At 45.5% G+C, this 24,738-nt stretch overlaps 2 protein-coding genes across 3 annotated transcripts; both read right to left on the reverse strand.

Moving 5' to 3' along the window:
* Nucleotides 1-3,342: 3,342 nt before the first annotated feature.
* Nucleotides 3,343-10,548, reverse strand: C1QB (complement C1q B chain). Of its 2 annotated transcripts, XM_043990914.1 has the most exons (4): nt 10,470-10,528; nt 7,464-7,471; nt 6,119-6,310; nt 3,343-5,103 (listed from the first exon to the last, which is right to left on the reverse strand). In XM_043990914.1, exons 1-4 carry the CDS (start codon nt 10,526-10,528, stop codon nt 4,529-4,531), a joined length of 834 nt encoding a protein of 277 aa, XP_043846849.1. In that variant the 3' UTR covers nt 3,343-4,528. The 2 variants fall into 2 exon arrangements, with proteins under 2 accessions (XP_043846849.1, XP_043846848.1); XM_043990913.1 differs by lacking the exon at nt 7,464-7,471 and having other exon boundaries at nt 6,119-6,317; nt 10,470-10,548.
* Nucleotides 10,549-15,883: 5,335 nt separating this feature from the next.
* On the reverse strand, nt 15,884-20,855 carry C1QC (complement C1q C chain). The gene is made up of 3 exons (XM_043991067.1): nt 20,691-20,855; nt 19,785-19,966; nt 15,884-16,641 (listed from the first exon to the last, which is right to left on the reverse strand). Exons 1-3 carry the CDS (start codon nt 20,831-20,833, stop codon nt 16,085-16,087), a joined length of 882 nt encoding a protein of 293 aa, XP_043847002.1. The 5' UTR covers nt 20,834-20,855; the 3' UTR covers nt 15,884-16,084.
* Between the last annotated feature and the right edge of the window lie 3,883 nt (nt 20,856-24,738).

The raw sequence follows: 24,738 nt of genomic DNA on the forward strand, positions 1-24,738 counted from the left end.
ACTCCCAGGGCACTCTCCTTCTCTCCTTAATGAATTTAGTTCCTGGCTCACAGGTTGTCTCTCTTCCTCATCCCAAGACTAGCTCCTCTATCCACTAGGTCATGCTGCCTCTCTCACAGGCACATTGAAAAAAGCATTGAGGGGCAGCTAGGTGGCACAGTGGATAGAGCACCGGCCCTGGATTCAGGAGGACCTGAGTTCAAATCCGGCCTCAGACACTTAACACTTACTAGCTGTGTGACCCTGGGCAAGTCACTTAACCCCAACTGCCCCACAAAAAAAAAAAAAGAAAAAGAAAAAAGAAAAAAAGCATTGAGCTGTAAGAGACCTTAGTCATCATCTAGTCCAATAGCCTCATCTTACAGATGAGGGAATTGAGACCCAGAGAGGTTTAATGACTTGCTCATGGCTAAGTAAGTCAGTAGCAGAGCTGGGATCTGACTCTTGGTCCCTTTGCTCCAAAACCAACATTCTTTAAAAATCAAAGCCAGCCCCAACAATGACAGAGGGGTTGGATTTGAAATCAGAAGATGTGGCTTAGGATCCTGCCTCGACCACTGTGGAACCTTGGACAAGTCACTTCATTTCTCTGGGCCATCTGGAAGATGAGGTGCTTGGACTCGGTGACCTCTAGGGTCCCTTCAAACTCTAAATCCTGGGATTCTATTCAAGATGAGATCACAGAGCTAGAAAATTGCATTAAAATTCTCTGGATGTGGCTTGGCTCTCTCCTAGACTGTGGTTTCCATGAGGGGAAGGACCCTATGTTTTATCTAAATTTTGCATAAATTCTGGTACCGCCATCATGACTAAGTCTAGATACTTGCCTATTTGTTGCAGATGGTGTTACCTTAAGTGCCCATCCTCTGACCTGCTCAGATGCCAGAGGAGTGCTGGGTGCTGTTCTGAGCTCCCAATTGTGGGAGGGATGCTGATAACATGGGGAGCATCCCTAGGAGGGCAGCCAGGATGGGACAGGACCTTGAGATCATCCCATTTGAGTCTTGGCTGAAGGAACTGGTAATGTTTATTCTAGAGAAGAGGAGAGTGATTGTGGGGAGTGTGTTCACTAACTGTATTTGAGGGGCCATTGTGTGGAAGCAAGATTAGTTTTTCTGCTTGGTCATAGAAGGAAGAACCAGGAATGGTGGGGGGAAGTAGCAGAGGCTGATTTAGGCTTTATGGCAGGAACAACTTCCTGCCAGGGAGAGCTAGTCCAAAGCAGGATAGGCTGCCATGGGAGGTAGTGGCCTTCTCCTTACTGGGTCACTTCAGACAAAGGCTGAATAACCATTTATCGTGAGTGTTGTAGGGGAAGTTCTTTGTCGGGCATGGATTGGACTAAGCTGCTGAAGTCCTTTATAACTTTCTTTTTCTGTGAAAAACTCTGGAGACCCCGAGGCTTGCTCAATGTTCTGGGTGACCTTTAAATTGGTTGGTACTCCAACTAGGTGGCACAGTGGATAAAGTGCTGGATCTGGGGTCAGGAAGATCTAAGTTCAAATCTAGCCTCAGACACTTACTAGATGTGTGATCCTGGGCAAGTCACTTAACCCTGTTTACCTCAGTTTCCCTATTTGAAGAATGAACTGGAGAAGGAAATGTCAAGCCACTGCAGTATCTTTGCCAAGAAAACCCCAAAAGGGGTCATGAAGAGTCAGGCATGACTGAAAAATAAAAACAACAATACCCCAGGGTACTGCTATCACCTCCTTTAAGACTTCAAGTCGGAGGGTCTTAGCCTTTTTGGTGTAATGGACCCCTTTGATGGTCTGATAAATCCTATTGAACCTTTCTCCAAATTATATTTTTATGTATGTATGTTTGTCTTTAGTTCTCAAAGAGGACCATAACACTGGGGTGATGACATGATTTTCACTGAATTGGATTTAAAGGAGGGAGGGCTGTGCAAGGTCACCAACCTCACTCCTTCAGAGCCATCTGGGTCCAGTGGCAAGATATATAGATCAGGATAACTGGAGATGGCCCTGGATACTTAAAGCAATTGGGGTTAAGTGACTTGCCTAGAGTCACACAGCTAATAAGTGTCTGAGGTCAGATTTGGACTCAGGTTCTCTTGACTCCAGGGCCATTGCTCTATCCACTGCACCACCTAGCTGTCCCCTCATGTTTTTAACTATTTGAAGGAAATGCTAAATTTCAGTTAGAGATGAGAGGAAATAAAGATGTCATCCCCCCCCATTCAAGTTCATGGATCCCTCGAAATCCATTTTCAGACCTCTTGTGGACCCCAAGTTAAGAACATCTACATCTACCTTAAGCACTACTGATATATGAATTTCTGCCTGTATAAATTAGGTCCTACATAAGATTAGGTCAATTTATTGTCTATGGAAACTTCTAGTCCAATACCCATTTGGGGAGATTTCTTTCTATGGGAAAGATATACTTAACAAACTCTACTTAATACTTTGTATTGTTGCTCATCCTTTGTTCTAGAAGAGGACCAATGACCTCAGGAAGGTAATGTCTTGACTTGTGAGTGAATTGGACTTAAGTGAGGCAGGGCTGTGCAGTCATCAGCTCTACTCTCTTCTCTAGGGTCATTGAAGTCCACTAGAAGAACATACATCAAGAAGACTGATGATGGCCCAGGATGCATTGGGAGACCTTGGCCTTTCTAAATTAAGGTCTTCCCCAGGCCTCACCTTGTATGAGGCAATGACCTTTCAATGACAGTATAGCTTGTTGTCATCTTTGCTTGAATGAATAGTTACTTTTTCTTTTGAAAGAATAACCACTTGTCACCTCAAAGTCTTCCTGCAAAGATTTTTCTCCCTTTTTGTAATTGTTGTTGTTGTTGTTGTTGTTGTTACAAGCTGGTTTTCTAGAAGCTTTTGCATCCCTCCTTCCTCTAAGACAATGGTAGATTCTTCAAGGTTTTTGGAATAATACCATGTCCCTCATTAATATCACTGGGATCTATGTAAGGGTGAGTTTTGTTTTTTCTTTTTTAGTGCAACCAGAATTAAGACCCCCGACGTCATCAGGAACTTAGCAACTGCTACTGAATTCAGGAATTGGGGAGTTAAGTGGGAGAGACTGATCATCTCTCCAAACCTTGGGATTAGCTCCTCAAACCTAGTACAGTTGGAATCCCCTTTTCTTCTTTCCTTTGAGCCCCAAGTTCTTCCACTCTGAATCAGTTGCAGCCACCACTCAATTCCCCACCCTCGGGGGGGGGGGGCGTCCTCTTATCCAGGACTTGTTCAATATGGAATCCAGATGTTTTACATCTCCCGATTTCCTGATACATCTACAAAAACAACTGACCAACCAATCAACCAACCCCCCCCCCCACACACACAGAGGCAGGCCTCATTCAAGCTTCCTGAGGGTCTTTACTTCTTGGAAAAACAAATAAGTATTTAAAGAAACAATCTGGGAAAGTTAAAAGATGTCTGGCATAATGGAAAGAATGCTGGGCTTGGGGTCAGAAGAACCAGGTTCAAGTCCCAATTTCATCACCAATTTTGTTTTGTGACCTTGGACAAAGTTCTCTCCTCCAGGATTCAGTTTCATCAGCTGTAGAAGGAGGGCAATGAGGAGGGTCATCTGCCAGGACCCACTCAGCCCTTCCATTCTTCAGGTCTGTGCTCTCAAGTCTCCCAAGTCAACATGGAAGAAGGTACCTAGAGCCATCTCAACCTGGTCCCTTCCCCTAAATAATTTCTTCCTCTGGTTGTAAGGGATGGGAGCTTAAAAATTTGTTCTTACTAAAAGGTTAGGGGCTGTAGGCTCCCTCTCTCTTATTTCATTTAAAAGAGGAATTTAGCCAGGAATAAACCCTAATTGTGGAATTTTAGGTAGTGTGCAGAGCAGGGGTGAATGTTGTGGCAGAGCAGGGAGGTGTCTTCCTAAAACATCCCAAGTTCTGCGAGGCAGCTCATCAACATGCCTGAAGATTTACGAACTCAGCAAAGTGACTCCATGAACCTTGAAAGGCTTGACTTGAGGCTCAACAGCCCTAATAGTCCCCTAACAAGGAATGTGGCATAGTGGAAAGGCCTGGGATGTAGGGGGTTTGGATCAACATCTCAGCTCTGCTACTCTTTGACCTTAGGCAAATTAGTTCCCTCCCAGGGCCTCAGTTTCCTAATCTGCAAAATAAGGGGGTTGGAAGAGATGACCACTATGGTCCTGTTCGTTTCTGGCATTCTATGGTTCTTTCCATTTTGACTTTTTTTTTTTTGGTGAGGCAATTGGGGTTAAGTGACTTGCCCAGGGTCACACAGCTAGTAAGTGTTAAGTGTCTGAGGCCGGATTTGAACTCAGGTCCTCCTGACTCCAGGGCCAGTGCTCTATCCACTGTGCCACCCCTAGATGCCCCCATTTTGACATTTTATATGATAAGGCCCCTTCTAGGTAGAAAATACAATGTTCTAAGACCCCTCCCAGCTCTGATATTCTGTGTTCTAAGGTCTTTTGTTACTCTAAAATTCTTTATTTTTATGTAGAATCAAATCAGGTGGGGATGCACTGAGGGGAAAAGTACAGACAGACCAGGTTATACATCAGGGAAGAGCAGGAACCCAGAGAAAATGCTATTGGCTCCATCCAGCCCCACCAGGGAATTTTTTTCATTGGTCTCCAGCCAGACCGAATCTCCCTCAGCCAGCTTGAGGACCACCCCGCCCGTGGTGACCTGGAAGCTGCTGTAGACAAAGTCACAGAAAGTCACCACTTTCTCCTTGGCTGCTCCTCGCTTGGCCTTGATGAGGATCACACACAGGTTATTCCGGGAGCTGGCGTGGTAGGTGAAATAGTAGAGGCCTGGGGTCCGACAACTAAACCTGCCACTACGGGGCTCGTAATCGCTGCCTTCCCTGGTGATCAGCTGGTCAAAGCGAATGGGCTGGTCCCTCCGCAGCTGACCATGGATAGTCCGGGAGGCAGAGAAGGCCGACTTTGCCATGTTGCCGTAGTCTCCGGATTCACCTGGAGGCCCAGGGGGACCCATAGGCCCAGGGACACCTTTGGGGCCAGTGGGACCCTTGGGACCAACTTTTCCTGGGTTTCCAGGGTTCCCAGCATCTCCCTTTTCCCCAATTTCTCCTGAATCTCCCAGCACTCCTGGCAGTCCTGACAAAGGAGAAAAGGAAACTGGTTCAATTCCTAGCCCTGGGGGAGAATCATTTAATTATTCCCTGCAACCTTAAAAAATGGAATGTTAAAGACAGAGGGGCCTCAGTATGATGTCAGAGCCTAGAGCCCAGACTGTCAGAACTCAAAGAGGTGCTAGAGCAGAATGTTAGAGCTAGAAAGGACATTAGAACTACATGACATTGGGGCAGCTAGGTAGCGCAGTGGATAGAACACCGGCCCTGGAGTCAGGAGTTCCTGAGTTCAAATCCGGCCTCAGACACTTAACACTTACTAGCTGTGTGACCCTGGGCAAGTAACTTAACCCCAATTGCCTCACTTAAAAAACAAACAAACAAAAACCTAAAAACTAAAAACTAAGAACTACATGACATTAGAACCCAGAACACAGATGATCACATTTGGAAGAGAGGCTAGAACATGGAGTATTAGAGCCAGAAAGAGCTTTCTGACACAAATGGAAAGAAAATAGAATTCAGAATGTGGAATATTGGCATGGGATCAGGCCTAAGAACATGAAATGTTATGTAAAACACAACATGTTAGAGCCAGAAGGGACAATGGAACATAGAATATTAACATTATGGATTTAGAAATGGAATGGTGTTAGGGATGGAAGGCACCATCCACGGAATGTTAGAACTGGAAGGAATCGTATCTCTGAGTATCAGAGAAGGGAAATGATTTGCTTAAAGCAATACAACAAATGAACACCAGAGGGTGACAAGGACTCCTAGGTCAATTCTTTTCCTGCTATACCATTGATAACCCTCTTCATTCTTGGGTTCGATTTTGGAGGGGCAGATGCCAATAGAAATCATTCCCTCCCCCTATGCCCCACCCCCCAACTTCACCCCAATAGGAATAATTCCCTGGACTCATGATCCCTGTGGGGATTGTGGAGGGAGAATAAATTCATGGAGGCTTGGAGAGAAGGGAGGTGGTTGGGGGATGGAAATTCTCCAATGAGCCACGTTGTGGATAGCTTCCATACCTTTGTCTCCCTTTTCCCCAGGGCTGCCATCCTTGCCATTGGGGCCAGCCACCCCTGGTGTTCCAGGAATCCCTGGGATGGCGGCATGTCCGACGCAGGTGACCTGAGCCAGTGTGACAACAGCCAGGGCCAGCAGTAGCAATGTCGCCAATGCCCACTCCAAAGGTTTTGTCTTCATCTCTGCTGTTACTGCTGCCTCCTAGAGGGATGAGCGGATAAATACACACACACACACACACACACACACACACACGCAATTCTCTAAAATTAATGGGCTATTGGCTAAGGTTCTCTCCTCAGCCCTCAGGGGACCCAAAGACCCAGGGGAGAGAATTTAAATGTCGGCAGCATTACCACCAGACAAATATCAATCAATGAACAGGCATCATCTATAGCAATGCGCTAAGTCCTGGAGATACAAACAAAGGCAAGGACACAGTCCCTTCTGCCCTCTAGAAGGTCACATTCTGGTTGGAGAGATGCCATATAAATAATCAGGTCTATGCAAGATGCACGCAGACTAGATGGAAAAACATCTTGAAGGGGAAGGGTCCAGCACCTAGGGACCTGTGTTCTAAGATCCTTTAAAGTTCTGACATCCTCTGTTCTAAGGGCCTTCCCACCTCAGACTTCTTGTGTTCTAAGGGCCCTCCCAACTCAGACATCCTGTGTTCTAAGGGCCCTCCCTGCTCTGTCATCCTGTATTCTAAGAGCCTTTCCACCTCTGACTTCTTGTGTTCTAAGGGTCCTCCCTGATCTGCCATCCTGTGTTCTAAGGGCCCTTCCAGCTTTGACATTCTGGGTTCTAAAGCCTTCCCAGCATGGACATCCTGTGTTCTAAGGTACTTTCTAGCTGTATTTCTGTATTCTGGGTTCCTTCCAGTTCTGACATTCTAACATTCTATAAATCTTCTCCCCAACTTTAATGCTCTGCTTCAGACAGCTTGGTCTACTGATGCCTTGTACTTTTCCCACCTCCACACTTTTGCTTGTACCTTTCCCTTTCTCCAGAATGCCCTCATCCCTCTCTCTCGTTCCCTCCACATCCTTTCTGACCTTCTAGACTTAGTTCATGCTGACCTCCTCTACCATGACAGCTCCTGCTTGGATTGCTCCTTCTCTATTCTGACCACTTACTATCTGTGCCACTCACATTGACCCTTATCAAACACTGTCCTGTATCATTATTTGCCCAATAGACTGGGGATTCCTTGTAGACAGGGTTTTATTTTTGTCTTCGTGTGCCCAATGCCTGGCACATAGTAGGTGCTTAATAAATGCTTATTGAATGTTAGTCACAAGATCTTAGGACAGGAGGAGAGACTAGATTAACTTTGACCTGAGCAAGAATCCCTTCTCCACCCACCCAGATAAATAGTCATCCAGCCCTCTAGGGACAAAGAACCCACTACCTCCCTCCTTGGTCTTATCCCCCTGGCTCCCATGGGAGGGCCTTGAGGCAGCATCTCCTCCTCCTGCTCTTGAGGTTTGTCGTGCCAACAGCCCCTCCAACCTTCAGTTCCCAGTTTGCTATGAGGGATTCAAAGAGATTACCCAAACCTAACCTATGCCATCTAGTGAATGTGTGCCTAAGGTGATACTCTACCTCTAATTTCACTCACTGCCATCCTCATTCTCATCCCTACCACCACCACCACCACCACTACCACCACCATCATTGTCTTCAATGGATCATATTTCAAAGCTGGAAGAGACTAATGAGTCAACAAGGACTTATTAAGGACAGCTAGGTAGGTCAGTAGATAGAATGCTGGCCTTGGAATCAGGAGGACCTGAGTTAAAATCTGTACTCAGACACTTACGGTGCAAATCACTTAACCCTAATTGCCCGCCCCCCCCCCAAGTACTTATTAAGTAACTAATCTGGGTCAGACACTGTGCTAGGTAATCAGATGCCAAGCAAAGCTTCCAGTTGAAGACCTCCAGTGATGGAGAGCTTATGATTTCCCAACACAGGCCATTGCACTTTTTGTATAGCTTGGATTTCCTTATGTTGAGCTGCAGCTTGCCTCTCTGAAACCTCAGCCCAGATGTTCTAGTTATTTCTTCTGGAGCCTTCTTCTCATCTTCTTCTTTCTCTTCTTCCCTCCCTTCCATCCCTTCTTCCCTCCTTCCTTCTCTAGTCTGTCATCACTTCTGTTAGGTGATGTTTCATAGTTTACAGAGTACTTTCTTTTTTAAAATGTTTTTACTGTTGATAGCTTATTAAAAGTCATCATTTCATATTCATATCCAAACATATCCCTCTCCCTTTCTCTACCTAATGATCCATCCCTTGTAACAAAGAATAAAAAAAAGAGAGAGAAAAGCTTATTATCAAAACTAAGTAATAAATCAATAAACCTAACAGTATATTAATGTCCCATACCCAAAGTGCCCCACCTTCTCAAAAAAATAGAGGGCTATATTTTTTCTCATCTTCCTTCTCATCTCTTCTTCTGGGCCAAGCTTAGTCATAATTAAACACCATTTTTTGAGGAGAGATGGGTGGTTTCCCTTACAAAGAACATGTGAAATTCACAACACCCCTGTGATAAAGGTAGTGAAGGTATTTTTTTTCTTTTTCTTTCTTTTTTGTGTGTGAGGTAATTGGGGTTAAGTGACTTGCCCAGGGACACACAGCTAGTAAGTGTCAAGTGTCTGAGGCTGGATTTGAACTCAGGTCCTCCTAGGACTCTAGGGCCAGTGCTCTATCCACTGCGCCACCTAGCTGCCCCTGTAGTGAAGGTATTAATGCCCCCTTTTTACAGATGGGTAAATGGAGGCCTGTCTGGAGAGAGAAAATAATTTGCCCAGGGTCACCAGCTAGTTGGTACATTAGAGGTTAGAGTCCGGAAGTCCTGAATTCAAATCCAGTCTCAGAAACTCATTAGCTATGTGACGCTGAGAAAGTCACTTAACCTTTATCTGCCTCAGTTTCCTCAAGTGTAAAATGGGTATTATTATACCCCCTAACTTGCAGGGTTGTTGTAAAGATCAAATAAGGGGCAGCTAGGTGGCACAGTGGATAGAGCACCGGCCCTGGAGTCAGGAGTACCTGAGTTCAAATCCGGCCTCAGACACTGTAACACTTACTAGCTGTGTGACCCTGGGCAAGTCACTTAACCCCAATTGCCTCACTTAAAAAAAAAAAAGATCAAATGAAACAGTTATTTGTAAAGCACTTAGTGCTTGGCACATAGTAGGCCCTTAATAAATGCTTATTCCCCTTCCCACATGAGTAGGAAGTGGTGGAGTTAGGACTCTTAACTAATGTCTTTTGATTCAAAATCCAGCTCTCCTCTCTAGTTCTCCTGGTGGTATTTTAAAAATTATTTTTTAATTTAAAAAATTTTAAAAATAAATTCTATTTTATTTTATTATTTTTTTTTCCTCCTGGTGGTATTTTAACCCTGAAGTAATTATGCTGAGGGTTTCTATGTTAGACCCATTTCAGATGTGGGTGGTCAAAGCAGCCTTTTCCTAATACAGTTACTTCTCAGACATATCACATGACTGCCTCCCAATGTCAGAGCTGGAAGGGAGCTCTGAGACCCTCTCACTTAATTGATAAAAAGAAACTGAGGCCCAAGGAAGTTCAGTGACTTTCTTAAGGTTACATAGAAAGTTAGCGAGAAAGTCCAGGCTGAGAATTCAGATCTTCCGTCTCTCATTTCTCTGTTATTTCTACTACCCTGGGCTTCTGTGATGACCAATTATTAATCCCTCTCGATGGGTAGTCCCTGTCTCTTTCAAGAGAGGTCAGAGAGTCTGAGAGTTAAAAAAAAAATAAGATTAAACAGGATCCAGTCATCGGGAGGGCTGGAGGTAGAGTGCTAGAGAAAGGAAAGATTTGTCTTCAGAAGATTTCGAACTGGCAAGAAGAGAGACATCTCAGGAAGCCAGCAATTCTGAGTTCCGACCAAAATGAGAGAGGATGACAGTTGGCAGCAGGGAGAAATGCATAATCCTCTAAGCTAAAACTAAAATCGTTGGACTTGCAAGGAGAAGACAGAAGCAGGGGGCTTGAGAGACCTGGGTCCTAGTTCCAACTCTTCCACTAATTAAATCATTAAGATCCCAGGTTTGCACTCTGTGAAATGAGGCAATGGGCTGTGATCCCTCCCCCTCCCCATAGGTGCATGTTGTAAGGTCCTTCCCAGCCCTGCCATCTTATCTTCTGAGATCCTTGCTAGCTCTGAGAGTCTCTGTTCTAGAGTGCCGCCCATTTCTAACATGCTGTGGTCTCTAGACCTGTAGAATGAATGACTACTCCATCCCCAAACACCTGCTGTGACTAATCCCAACTGGGAGCCAATGCCCCCATTATGTCACAGAAGCTCATGCTTACCTGGGTAGGTCTGTCCCTTGTAGTCTGAAGAGGCCACAAGGGTGGCAGGAGTCTGTCATTGGAATCTGGTTGCTCTGAGTTCTATGGGGAAGTTTCCATTCTCCCTCCCTCCCCCCACCCCCCAAGGGCAGAGAGCCAGGCCAGAGTCTCACACCCCCTTTCCCTTTCCCCTCCTTCATTACTGCTTCATCAGGCAGTTTCAGGTCCTGTTGTGGAAGTCCAGTCAAATATTTATAGTAAATGAACTGACCCTGTGGGTTGGAGTGTTTGGTTTTACTAGCTCAGCAACAGCTGGGCAGCTCTGAGGACAGACAGTCCAGGCAGGACTTCCACATCTTGGCTTCTCTTACCCACTCAAGAAGCCCTTTGGCTTCAAGATCTTCTTCTGCAGAACACTGGGAAATCAAAACCATTCTTTTCCCTTGACACTCCCTGCCCTGCCCACCATGCACATGAAGACCCCATGCTCTGATTTGTACCCACACATCTTTCTGTAAGTCTGGTACTCAGGAATGACCCTAAGCAAAAACTTGAATTTAGTCGTCAGTTCTCTTCTCCCCCAAAGCACTTATCTCTGTGTTCCTTCTCCAACTTGACACTCCCTAAACATATGCCCCAAGTGCTCCCCTTCTCTTTCTAACCATCATCTGTCCATGGTAAAAAATATTAAATGTGTTGATCATAGAACTACAGAATGTTAGCGTTAGGAGAAACCTTAGAACCCAGAATGTCAGAGTTGGGAAGGTCCTTAGAACCCAGAATATCAGAGTTGGGAGAGCCCTTGGAACCCAGGATGTCAGAGATGGGAGGGCCCTTATAACTCAGAATGTCAGAGTTGCAAAGGACCTTAGAAGACAGAATGTCAGAGCTGGGAAGGACCTTGGAACAAAGAATGCCAGAGCTAGGAAGACACACAGAACATAGAATATCAAAACTGGGAGGGCGCTTTAGCACATAGAATGTAAGAACAGGGACTATTGGAACTAACAAGGAGCTTAAGACCTAGATTGTCAGATATAGGAAGGACCTTGGAATGTAGAATGTCAGAAATGTAATGAAGCTTGGCATACAGAATATATAGGCATCATAACAGAATGGAGAAGGGATTATTAGTCTATTCAAATAAGCCTCGGACATTAGCTGTGTGATCCTGGGTAAATCATGTAGCTTCACTTTGCTTCAGTTTCCTCAGGTATAAAATGGCTCAACTAGATGGCCTCTCAAGTCCCTTGCAGTTCTAAATCTATGCTGCTTTGGCAGAGTTGGAAGTGATTTAAAACCTAGAGCTCTAACAAGAGCTAAGGACTTGATTTCAGGAATGAAAGAAAGGAGGGGAAATAGGTACAATAATGAATTGCTGGTGGAATAGTGAACTGGTGCAACCTTTCTGGAGAATCATTTGGAACTATGCCCAAAGGGCTACAAAACTGTGCATACCCTTTGACCCAGCAATACCACTGGGTATCCCAGAAAGATCAAAGAAAAAGGGAAAGGACCTGTATGAACACACACACACACACACACACACACACCAGCTATTGTGGGCGCAAAGAATTGGAAATTGAGGAGATTCTCATCAATTGGGGAATGGATGAACAAGTTATAGCATGTGATGTGATGGGGTAAGTACTATTGTGTTGTAGGAAATGACAAGGCAGATGATTTCAGGGAAAAAATAGCAATATCTATATGAAATGATACAAAGTAAAGTGAGAAGAACATGGACATGATTATGCACAGTAACAGCAGTGCTGAAATAATGATCTAGCCTGCAAGATTTGGCTACTCCGATCAATACAATGATTTAAGACAGTTCCAAAGGACTCATGATGAAAAATGCTTTCCACTTCCAGAGAAAGAACTGATAAACTCTTGAGTGCAAATTGAAGGAGAATTTTCTCACTTTCTTTATTTTTCTTGCTTTTAAAAAATGGCTAATATAGAAATGTTGTACGTGATTTCATACGTATAACTGAGATCAGATTGCTTGATTTCTCAATGGATGGGGAGGTGGTGGGAGGAAGAGAGAGAATTTGCAACTCAAAATTTGGGGGGGGGTGCAATGAAGGTTAAGTGACTTGCCCAGGGTCACACAGCTAGTAAGTGTTAAGTGTCTGAGACCAGATTTAAACTCAGGTCCTCCTGAATCCAGGGCTGGTGCTTTATCCACTGCACCACCTAGCTGCCCCCTGCAACTCAAAATTTTAAAAGAAAAAATATCTAAAGTAAATAATCAAAATGTTAAAGAAAAAGAGCTAAGGACTTGAGAGAAGAAATTTTTTTCTTTTCTTTTCTTTCTTTCTTTCTTTCTTTTTTTTTTTTTTTGAGAGAGAAGAGAGATTGAAGCAGAAAAGGAAAAGGGAGTCAAGAGGAGGGATGTGTCCTGAGAGAGATGACAGAAGAAGAGGGTGGGGACTCAGAACTTCAGCTCAAATTGCATCTTCCTCTTCCCACCTTTGTCCCTCACCTAAGCTATCACACAGCCCAGTCTCTCTCCTCTCTCCTTCTCCATTTCCACCTTTCCCCTCCTGCACCAAGCCCTCCTCACCCCACTGAAATCCGGGGTTGACTTTGATTCTGCAGGGCCAAGGGAAGAACATCTGGGTGCTCAGATCAGGGACTGATTCCAGAAACTCAAGGATAGCCCAGGCAAAAGCGCTGTTGGAAGCCTAATGGAACCATTGCGTGCCTAAAGTATGCAAATCTATTCATCATCAAAGGCTTCCACCGAGACCTGCGGATTTGTGATTTTGCTGAAACTCTCAGCGATTCAGCAAGTTTGCTACACCTTGTTTAACTGGGTGGTGGGAGAGGGGGTGGAGGGAAGGGAGAGGGAGAAGGGAATCAGACTGTTACAGTACTAGATTTCAAATGTACCTCAGAACATAGAATGTCACAGGTAAGAGGGCCCTCAGAACCCAAAATGTCAGAGCTGGGAGGGCCCTTAGAACACAGGATGTCAGAGCTGGGAGGGCCCTTAGAACACAGGATGTCAGAGCTGGGAGGGCCCTTAGAACACAGGATGTCAGGGCTGGGAGGGCCTTTAGAACACAGAATGTCAGAGCTGGGAGGGCCCTTAGAACACAGGATGTCAGAGCTGGGAGGGCCCTTAGAACACAACATATTTGAAGCGAGGTGCTTTACTGTCAAGAATACAAGATTTTGGAGTCGGACCCCCTCGGTTTATGTGCTTGTTTAGCCATTTTCCACCTTTGCTACCTTCATGCCACTGAACCTTTCTGGATCTCAGGTGTGCTCTCTGCAATAGGAGAGGGTCGGTGTATAGAGAAAGGGCTGGATCCATGTCTCCCCAGTAACATATCCTGGATATGTGACCCTAATGAGGGAAATCCCTTAACCTCTCAGTGATCACCCATCTAAAACTAGATGTTGTGGAGAAGGTGCTACCTGCATTTGTAGAGGGACTTTCCTTACCTGGGAATGCCTTCTCCCACTAGAACAGCAGGACCAGTTTCTGTCCTTATCTTAAAATGAAAGGGCTGTGGGGGCAGCTAGATGGTGCAGTGGATAAAGCACCGGCCCTGGATTCAGAAGGACATGAGTTCAAATCCGACCTTAGACACTTGACACTAGCTGTGTGACCCTGGGCAAGTCACTTAACCCCCATTGCCCCGCAAAAAAAAAAAAAATGAAAGAGCTGGACAAGAGTTCCTTCCTAGCCTGAAATCAATGATGCTGTGGGGCTGAGGGCCTTCTATGCCCATGAGCTGGAGGAATGGTTTGTCAGATCTGGAAGGGACCAAAGAGCAACCATTTAGTCCTACCCTTCCTTTTTATGGAGGAGGATGCTGAAGACCAGTAGGTGCAGTGGTTAGATCCCTGGGTCTGGAGTCAGGAGGATCTAAGTTTGGATCTGGCCTCAGACACTCACTAGCTGTGTGACCCTCGGCAAGTCACTTCACCTGTCTCCTTCAGTTTCCTCAGCTGTGAAGTAGGTATAATAACAACACCTACCTCCCAGAGCTATTGTGAGGATTAAATGAGACAATATTAATATAGCATTTAGCACAGTGCTTGGTACATACTAGGTGCCGTATAAATGCTTATTCCCTTCCCCAGTATCATGCAGCTCCCTCAGGGCTCAGGCTAGAATTCAGATTCTCTTATTCCCTGACTTTTTGTTTGAGGCAATCAGGGTTAAGTGACTTGTCCAGGGTCATAAGTGTCTGAGGGTGGATTTGAACTCAGATCCTCCTGATTCCAGGGCCTGTGCTCTATCCACTGCGCTACAGAGCTGCCCCTTCCTTGACTTTTTTTTTGTTACTACTCAAGAAATCAAGATCTTTCTCATTGATTGAGTTGGCCCATCCGGATGCTTGTGGGATGGTGAATGAGGTTTTTTGTGTTTTTTTACAGGACAATGTGTGTCTTGCCCAGGGTCACACAGCTAGTAAGTGTCAAGTGTTTGAGGTCAGATTTGAACTCAGCTAGTCCTGAATTCAGGGCCGGTGCTTTATCCACTGTGCCACCTAGCTGCCCCTGTGAATGAGTTTTAATATCTCTTAGAGAGTATTCTGTGTGTCCTGGCTATTGACCAAATACTGGCTAATGTGCACAGCAGGGAAGAACAATGATCAGATGCTTTAATTAGACCTCTGTTAGTGATTCTGCAATGATGGATGAGTCATTTGTTAAGGGAGCTCTCCAGTGGAAGGCGAGATCACGTTCAAACATAAAGATAGAGGCTGAACCTGGGATTTCACTGGTAGAGGGAACTCCTGGGTGAAGAAATTCCCTCCACCAGAAGAGATTGGCACCTTCTGTGCATTTCACGTTCTTAGAAAATTACCCAGAGCTCTGAGAGGTTGTATCGACTTGTCCAGGGTCACATTGATATGTGAGGGAGGGGGTACTTCTGGTCTCTAGGCGGGCTCTCTATCCACTATCCCAGGCTTTCCACATTCAAACATACTTGTGGGAATTCAAATACAATTTCAATGACTTTGAATACTAATAGCTTTAATGAAGGCAGAAGAAACAAATCTTGTGGAGAAGAAACCAAGAAACAATAATTCTCCTGGACATTTAAGGGACCCTAGTGATTTCCAGGTTGGCTTTCCACAAGGCTTAGGGCTTCTGGACATCATCAGCATGACCAATATTTATTGAATGCTACTGTGTCCAAGGTTCTGCAAAGACATCGAAGAGTTAGGGGCTGATGGTCCCTGCTCCTGCTCACGGCCATAATGTGGAGGCAAGAGAGCTATGCATGACCCATTAGCTACAACCCAGAGAAGTCTACGCTCAGAGGTAGAAGGGAGGTAGAAGGTATTATATGAGCATGGGAGGGAGAGATCAGTGTGGCCAAGTTGGCCAAATCAAGACAGGCTTCAGAATAGAGGTGAGACTGGGAGGACTCAGCCGAGAGGCAGGGAGGAAAGAGAGTCCGCCCGTCAATCAACAAACATTTATTAGGTGCCTACTTAATACAAAGTTTAAAAAAAAATGAACCAGCCCCTGCCCTCAAGGAGTTCTCATTCTATTTATAGGAGAAAGCACATGAGGCAAGCAAGAGTGGAGGGTGGGGAAACCCAAAGGTACATTCTATGGGATATGATGGGGGGAGGTAAGGCTGGACAAGCGATCCTAAGGTCCTAGTCTGGGAAGAGCAGGAAGCCGGAGAAGACACTGTCAGAACCTTCAGTGCCAACTATGCCGTTATAGTCGTTGGTCTCCAGCCACACCTCCTGGCCCAATGCCACACGGAGTAGGACCCCGCCTGAGGTGACCTGCTTTTTGTTGGATAAATGGTCACAGAAGGTGGCCTTTCTGGTGCCGCTCAGGTACAGGGAGAGGCACAGGTTGGCCGTCTGGGATGTGTGGTAGACAAAGTAATAGAGGCCTGGAACCTTGCAGGTGAATTTGCCCGTGGTCACGTCATAGTCCCCTTGAGGGTTGGTGATGACTGTGTTGAACTTGACCAGGTTATTGGACTGGGGATACTCCTGGGTCCTCCGTGATACTGAGAAGACCGACTGATACTTCAGCTTGTATTTGCCGGGGGTCCCTGGCTTTCCTGGTGGACCCTGGGAGCCTGGATCACCGGGGGGCCCTTCGGGTCCCATGGGACCATTCTTCCCAGGGTGACCTGGGAGTCCTGGATCTCCTTTCTGGCCCTTGGGCCCACGTGTCCCAGGAATGGCTGGTATCCCTGTGGAAAGAAGGGACATTTCAGAGAGGACATTGCTATATTGGAGCTCAATCAGTCCATCGAGGAGAATTTATGAAGCACAGATTATACGGCAAGTACTGTGTTAAGTGCTGGGAATGCAAAGACGAAAGGAAAATGGTACCTCTAAGCCTCAGTGTTCCAGTCTGTAGAATGGGAAAAAATAATACTTAAGCTGTCCACTTCTCTAGGTTGCCACAAGGAGGCTCAGTTTATAAACCTTAACCCGCTATACAAGTATGTTATTGTTGTTACTACTTCAGGATACATGAATAAGGGCATTGCTTATTATCATGAACAATGATAATAATAACCTATAACCCACACTCCTATAGTGTGCTAAGGTCCACAAAGGGCTTTCCTCATAATGTTCCTCTGAGACAAACAATGCGAGTATTCTGATACCCATTTTATAGATGAGGAAACTAAGGCTTTGCATACATTTTGTAGATATTTATATTTCTACCTTTTGTTTTTCCTGATAGAATGTAAACTCCCTTAGGGCAGGAATGTTTTCCCCTTTTCTTTTTGGATCCCCAGTGCCTAGCAGGGGACCTGACTCAAAGAGGCTCTTAATAAATGCTTGTTGGCTGATTTGTTGATTGAGGTCAAGGTCAAGATCAAGGTTTTCTTAGACCTCTTTGCACCTCCCAAAGCACCTCTCCAAGTCCTGGGTGCTTAGTAGAAGATCAATAACCATCAGTAACCATCCCCACTTCTATGGTACCTTATAGTTTATAAGATATTTTCCTCAGAGCCTCATAGGGGTTCCTTGTAAGGTTAGCGGGGTGCAGGGATGGTGAGGAATAGTTCCCCCATTTTACAGAGAGGGACATTGAATACTGGAGAGGAGAAATGACTTCCTCACCTGCAGTAACCTGGCTCATAGGAGGCAGAGTCAGAAATGGAGCCAGGTCTTTTGGATACAAGTCCAGAATGCTCGCCGATACTCTGTGCTGCCTGGCTACCTTTCCTGGCAACATGATGCTAAAGAAGGTGTTGTCTTGGATTCAGAAGGATTGGCCTTGAGTGTTGGCTCAGGTGCTTTCAAGCTGTGTGACCGTGGATAAGTCACTATTTCTCCATTTGTCAAATGGTGAGGATGGTACCTATATTATCCATCTCGTTTTGAGGAATGTGCTTTATGGACCTCAGAGGGCTCCCTGGGAATGTGACTTGTTAGAATTGTGATGACACCAAACTGCCTGTCTTCAGATAGTCAGAGGGGTCCTCCCTCTGTCCCCATTTGTTTCCCAATGTGAACTCACCATAGTTCAGTGACAGGAAAGGAGATAGGACTGGGGCTAGAGCCAGGTCTCTAGACTCCCTGCCTGAGGTGTTCACCATTCAATTCAACAAGCCTTTATTAAGCACTTATTATGTGCAAGGTCCTATGCTAGGAGCTGGGATTCCAAAGATGAAAGGTAGAGCAGTCTCTGCCCTCAAGGAACACATTTCTAGTCAGTTATTGGCCCAAGTGCACACAGAAATAAGGAATATAAAGTGGAATATTAGCAGTGGGGGGAACTCCAAACCTTCTCCAGCATGCATATAGGGCTTCTCCTGGGTATACCCCACCTCCTTCCTTTGCCCCCTGGGCACATCATTGACTCCCACCATCCTCCCCCCTCCCCCACCACAGAGTCTCCTATGAACAGTCATCCCAAAACATATGACCTCCTTCCCAGATGCACTTACAACAACAAATGTGCAGAGACCACATAGTGTATTGAGTAGAGAGGCTTGAACCTGGTGCCAAAGTTTACCTCCTACCTCAGACACTTACCAGTTGTGTGCCCCTGGGTAAGGCACTAACTCCTCTGAGACTCAGTTTCCCCTTCTGCAAAAGGGGGGAAATAATAGCAGCTACCTCCTAGGGTCGTGCAGCTCGAATAAGATTATGCATGGAAAAATTCCTTTGTAAACCTTAGATCTCTCTATAAAGGTGTTAGAAGTGTATTATTTGTTAGAAGTACTAGGTAAGGCACTTTGTAAACCTTAGCATTTATATATGTGTATGTATATATGTACATATATGTGTATATTATACACATAAACACATATTTGTATATGTGTATATATATATACACACACACACACATTCTTCTTATTATTCACATCTACTTTGCTCAGCTCCGTAACCTTGAACACGCACATCATCTCACACAGACACATACAAAGGTCCACGCAGACTGCCCTATATCACACAGATACAGGTACACACATACACAGCCTGCCAGTTGGACAGACAGAGACACATCTATACATTAGGTGTGTGTTAGCATGACATGACATGTAAATTGCCTCATTTGGTCACATGTAGGGAGACCATAAACACACACAGGTACAGACACCCTCAGAAAGACTCCCTTCCCTCCCTGCGGCATCCCTTTTCCTTAATTTCCTGCTGTGTAGACCTAGAGCCCCGGGTCAGTCCCTACATATAAGCTGATGTCCGTCCCTACCCACCCTGCCCCCAGATCTCTTTGGTCAGATCCCACCCCTGTGCTTTTCTGCTCCCCTGGGACCATGGTCCCTTCTTTCTCCCTCCTCACTTAATTTATAACTAAGGAAGAAAGAGGAGAGAGCAGAGTCCCTCCTCTTCCCAAGGTCTAAAAGAGATGAGGAGACGGTGCCATTGCTATGCCACAGTGGACAGGAGAGCCCTGGGAGTCAGGAACCCTGGGTTCTAGGTCTTTCTTGGCCACTTAATGGGCCCTGTGATCTTATCCAGAAAACTTCCTGTCTCAGTGCCAATTTCTTTATCTGTAAAATGAGGGGATTGGACTGGGCACTGAGTGTGACTCTAGGTCCATGGTCCCTGACAGCTCTGAGCTTCCAGAATAGGCCCTGTGCCCTCAGGTGAGAGGGAACAAGCCTTCTAAGAGTCTCTGCTGCTCAGGCATGAATATGGAGCCACCTACCAGGCTGGCAGTGCAAGGGGATGGACATCTGCCAGCATCATCCCGAGGCATCTCCCATGAACAGGACATTACTGCCCATTGAGGCAAAGCATGGTAGCCAATACTGTGGGCCTCTGGGACTCATGGTACCCCTTCCCTCCACTCCCACTCCTATCTCTGCTCTTCCCCATTTAGTCCCTTTCCTTAGCTGGCCGGACTCACCTGGTTCCCCCTTGGGTCCCTTCAGTCCATCTCTGCCATCTTTCCCCGGAATCCCAGGCAGGCCAGGCATTCCAGGGATCCCATAGCAGCTGGAGGCAGGGTCAGCCTGAGTTCCTCCCAGAAGGACCAGTAGAAGCAGGAGCTGATTCAGGCCGCAGCCCTGGGGTGGCTTCATGTCTATCCTGTGGAAAATCCAGCACCATTGAAAGAGGAAGAAGCACCCAGGGTTCTCCCTTTGGAGACCCCCAAAGAGCAATGGCTAGGGGTACAGGGGATGCTGAGCCAAGCTGGAAGCCCAGCTGGCCACAGCCATGCCAGCTGTAGGTCAGCCTTGCATTTGCTTGTCTCTGGCCCCCTCCCCCAAACCCTTCCCCTCCAGAAGAAAGGGCTTTCTCACTGAGCCCAGGCTCTGAGGAAAGGAAAGAAGGCACTGATTCCCTTCCCCCACCTCCATCTTTCCTACCCCCCCCCCTTAACCCTTTCCTCCCCACTCAGTCCTATGTCTAGTAAGATTCTTAGGAGTCCCTGAGCCCGTGGGGATGATGGGGACATCTGACATCTAGAATGTTGTCAGAACATAGAGCATGAAGTTGGGAAGGGATCTTTCTTAGCACACAGAACACCAGCTCGGAAGAACCTTAGAACATACAATGTCAGAGCCAGAAGAGACATTAGAACAAAAATTGTCAGAGTTAGATGAGACCTCAGAACTTCCCATGTCAGTCAGGTCTGAGAGGGATCTTAGAACAGAGGATATTGGAGCTGGGAGGGCCCTTAGAGAGAATCTAAAGATTATTTTATAGTTGAGAAAACTCCCTCCTTCCCCCTTGTCTCTCTCCCTCCCTCTGTGCCCTTGGCACCCTGATGGGTCAAACCTGGGGAAGACAGTGGGAGGGACAGTCTCACCTGGGGCTGTTGCCTCTTGGGATGGAGCTGTGAGGCTCGAGGCCCGTTCTCAGAAGTGTTGCCCCGGTGGCCACTGCTTCCCTCCTCGGAAGGCAGGAGGAAGTCTGGTCAATGGGGGAGGGAGGGGAGCCCCGGGACACCATGTCCCATTACCCTCCCTCCTCATCTCCTCCCTCTTTCCCTCCCAGGTCTCACATCCTCTTTTCCCCTTGTTTCCCCCAAATAGGAACTCAGGGCATTGCTGAGCTAGGCTGACCACATGTAAACCCACCCAGATCTCTGAGGACTTTTGGTTTTATAGACTGGGGGGCTGGGAGGACTCAGAGTCTCTTTCTCAAGAGGAAGGGCAAAGCTGCCCTGTTCTAGTCTTCAGATGGTATGCCTTACAGACTTAGCAACATCAGGGCTGAGAGGGAGCCTACAACACAGAGGGTTCTCACATAGCATGTTAGCTGGAAGGACTCTTACGAACCACCTTGGGTTTTTTTTTCAGTTTTTAATTTTTATTAATGTCTTCCTTTCATATCGCGTTCACTTCCGAATTTGCCCCTCTCCCTTTCCTTCACCAGGGAATCTTCCCTTGTAATAAAGAGGGAGGGAGACAAAAGAAAGAGGAGATAGTCATGGTAAAACTCACCAATACAAGAACTGAGTCTGACAGCATATGCAGTGCTCCTCACTACCAGCCCCCCACTTCTGCCAAGAAGGGAGGGAGGCTCGTTTCTCCATCTTGTCCTTTTGGCCAAGTTTGTCAAGTCCTTTATTTTGTAGGTGAACTAATGAGGAGTTTGCTGCCCACACAGTTGCCAAGTGTCAGGCTCAGTTCTTTTTTTTTTTTTTCCTTTTAGGGGCAATGAGGGTTAAGTGACTTGCCCAGGGTCACACAGCTAGTAAGTGTCAAGTGTCTGAGGCTGGATTTGAACTCAGGTCTTCCTGAATCCAAGGCCAGTGCTTTATCCACTGCGCCACCTAGCCGCCCTCCCTAGGCTCAGTTCTTAAGCCCCAATCCTCTGACTACAACCCAGTGTTCTTTTCATCTCCATAGCATGTGGTCAACACTTGGGCATCATTTTCATCTGGTTCCCATCGGAACTCTGAGAAACCAGGCGATAGTAGCAGAGTTTTGGCCTCATCTTGTCTGGAATGGGGTCTTCAAGTCGCTTCAGGCCATCTCACCCCCACAACTTCCAGCTCCTCATGTATTGTCTTCATTAGAATGGGAGCTCCTTGAGGGGAGAGATTCTCCATGCTGCTGCTTACCACGGTGCCTGGCACAGAGTGAACACTAAATAGTCTATCATCTCTCTCTGTGTCTTTGTTTCTTTGTGTCTGTCTATCCATCTATTCATCTCTGTGTCTGTCTATTCATCTATCTGTCTGTCTGTCTGTTAGTTCTGTCTATTCATCCATCCATCTATCCATCTATTCATCTATTTTTCTATTCATGTATCGATGTATCTATCTATCCGTCTGTCTATTCATCTATCTGTCTACTTGTTTATTAGTCTATGTATCTACTCATCTGTCTATTCATATCTCTCTCTATCTGCCTGAGTATCTATTCATCTGTCTATTCATCTATCCATCTCTCTATCTCTCTATCTGCCTGTCTGCCTATTTATTCATCTGTCTATTTATTCATCTTTCTATTCATCTATCCATCTGGCTATTCATCTATCTATCATCTGTTTATCTATTTATCTATATATCTATCATATTTGTAAAGTATTTAGTATAGTGCCTAGCATATACTGGGTACTTAAAATGTTTGTTCACTTCCCCCATTTCTATGTCATGATCCCCTTTTATCTTTAGATTTTTAATTCTCTACACCATCATGATTTAGGTGAATATATTCCTTCCCATCCCAGAACAGAAATCAGCGGCAGGAGAATGGAAAGCTTGGAGGCTGTGGAGTGTGGGAAGAGTCTGGAATAGAAGAGATGGATCAGTGATCTTGGGAAACTGAGCTCACCTCTCTCTCTGGGGCCCCAAGTCTTCTTGTTCCCTACTCTAACCCCTTCCAGTATGGGATGGTTCTGAAATCTCTGAGGTTTTCGTCCCCTTTGTCTCATTCTTTGACAAAAGACCTTGGAAGATTCCCCAATTGAGAAATGGTCAAAGGATATGAACAGGCAGTTTTCAGATGAAGAAATCAAGGCTATCTATTGCCATATGAAAAAATGCTCTAAATCACTATTGATTAGAGAAATGCAAATTAAAACAACTCTTGGGTACCACCTCCCATCTAACAGATTGGCTAATATGACAAAAAAGGAAAATAATATATGTTAGAGAAGCTATGGAAAAATTGGAACACTAATGCATTGTTGGTGGAGCTGTGAACTGATCCAACCATTCTGGAGAGCAATTTGGAACTATGCCCAAAGGCCTATAAAACTGTGCATACCCTTTGACCCAGTAATACCACTACTAAGTCTGTATCCCAAAGAGATCATAGAAGAAGGAAAAGGACCCACATGTACAAAAATATTTATAGCAGCTCACTTTGTGGTGGCAAAGAACTGGAAATTGAGGGGTTGCCCATCAATTGGGGAACGGCTGAACAAGTTGTGGTATATGAATGTAATGGAATACTATTGTACTGTAAGAAACGATGAGCAGGAGGATTTCAGAGAAACCTGGAAGGACTTACATGAACTGATGTGGAGCGAGATGAGCAGAACCAGGAGAACATTGTACTCAGAAACAGCAACATTGTGTGATGATCAGCTGTGATAGACTTGGCTCTTCTCAGCAGTGCAATGATCCGAGGCAATTTCAAAGAACTCATGATAGAAAATGTTCTCCACATCCAGAAAAAGGAACTGTGGATTCTGAATGCAGATTGAACCAGACTGTTTCTACTTCTTGGCTATTTTTCCCCCTTGTTTTATGAGGTCTTTCCCTTGTGTTCTGCTTCTTCTTTCACAATATGACTAATGCAGAAATATGTTTAATGTGATTGTACATGTATAACCTATATCAGATTTCTTTCCATCTTGGGGGAGGGGGGAGGGAAGGGAGGGTGGGAGAAAAATCTGGAACCAAAAATCCTATGAAAACAAATGTTGAAACCTATCTTTGCATGTAACTGGAAAATAATAAAATACTTTTATGATTAAAAAGGACCTTGGAAGCTGTCAGAGATCATTGCCCATGCAAAGCTGGGGAGGGCAGGGGCAGGAAGGAAGGTTAGAGGGGATACTACCAGGAAAGATGGAAGATGAGATGAGGAGTAGAGGAAAGGAAGGTAGAGAGGTGGTGGAAACATATCCATAGCAGGTCCCCTGAACCTGATAAAGACTAAGGAAGCCTTGGGGATTTCAATAGGCCACCAGCTTGGGAAGCTGATTTAAAAAAAACAAACCATGGATCACTTTTTTTTTTTTAGCAGATCACTTTGTTTTGACATCACAGGTGCATCCCAACAAACACACAAAGTATTTTGGAAGACAGATTTGAAAGTAATGGACTCAAGGGCTGAGTAGGAGGAAAGAAAACAATCAATCAAGAGCATTTATTAAGCTTGCTATGCACTAGGCACCATATTGTTAGTGTTAAGAAAAGCAAAGAGTTCCTGCCATCAAGAAGCTTTACATTCTTCAGAGGAAGACAATATGCAAATAACAACAGTAATAGCAACAACAACAGGTACTTTATTCAGAGTGGAGCAGCTAGGTGGCATAGTGGGTAGAGTGCTGGGCCTAGAGTCAGGAAGATCTGAGTTCAAATCTGGACTCAGATAGTTCCTAGCTGTGTGACCCAGGCAAGTCACTCAACCCTGTTTGCCTCAGTTTTCTCATCTGTAAAATAAACTGGCGAAGGAAACGACAAACCACTCCAGTGGGGTCAGGAAGAGTCAAATAGGACTGAACAACAAAACCAGAAATATTCAGAGTGGTTGAAAGGTGACCTTGGAGGGTGAGAGAAAGCCCGAGTTTCCCTGCACAACCCTTCCCCTCTCTCCATCTTGGGCAAGCTGAAGGATTCATTTTCCTAAATCTCAAAAAGACCCTCTTCTGCTGAAGCACTTTCAATGGCTCTC

The sequence above is a fragment of the Dromiciops gliroides genome, chromosome 3, assembly GCF_019393635.1.
Source record: "Dromiciops gliroides isolate mDroGli1 chromosome 3, mDroGli1.pri, whole genome shotgun sequence".
In the NCBI taxonomy this organism is placed as follows: domain Eukaryota; kingdom Metazoa; phylum Chordata; class Mammalia; order Microbiotheria; family Microbiotheriidae; genus Dromiciops; species Dromiciops gliroides.

Excerpts from the sequence above, each read along its gene's own strand:
- C1QB (XM_043990914.1), bottom strand. The coding sequence starts at position 10,528 with ATGACAGACTCCTGCCACCCTTGTGGCCTCTTCAGACTACAAGGGACA. Across the intron at positions 5,104-6,118 it reads TGGGGAAAAGGGAGACAAAG|GACTGCCAGGAGTGCTGGGA; the intron begins GTATGGAAGCTA and ends CTCCTTTGTCAG.
- C1QC (XM_043991067.1), bottom strand. The coding sequence starts at position 20,833 with ATGGTGTCCCGGGGCTCCCCTCCCTCCCCCATTGACCAGACTTCCTCC. Across the intron at positions 19,967-20,690 it reads CCAAGAGGCAACAGCCCCAG|GATAGACATGAAGCCACCCC; the intron begins GTGAGACTGTCC and ends GATTTTCCACAG. Across the intron at positions 16,642-19,784 it reads GGGACCCAAGGGGGAACCAG|GGATACCAGCCATTCCTGGG; the intron begins GTGAGTCCGGCC and ends TTCTTTCCACAG.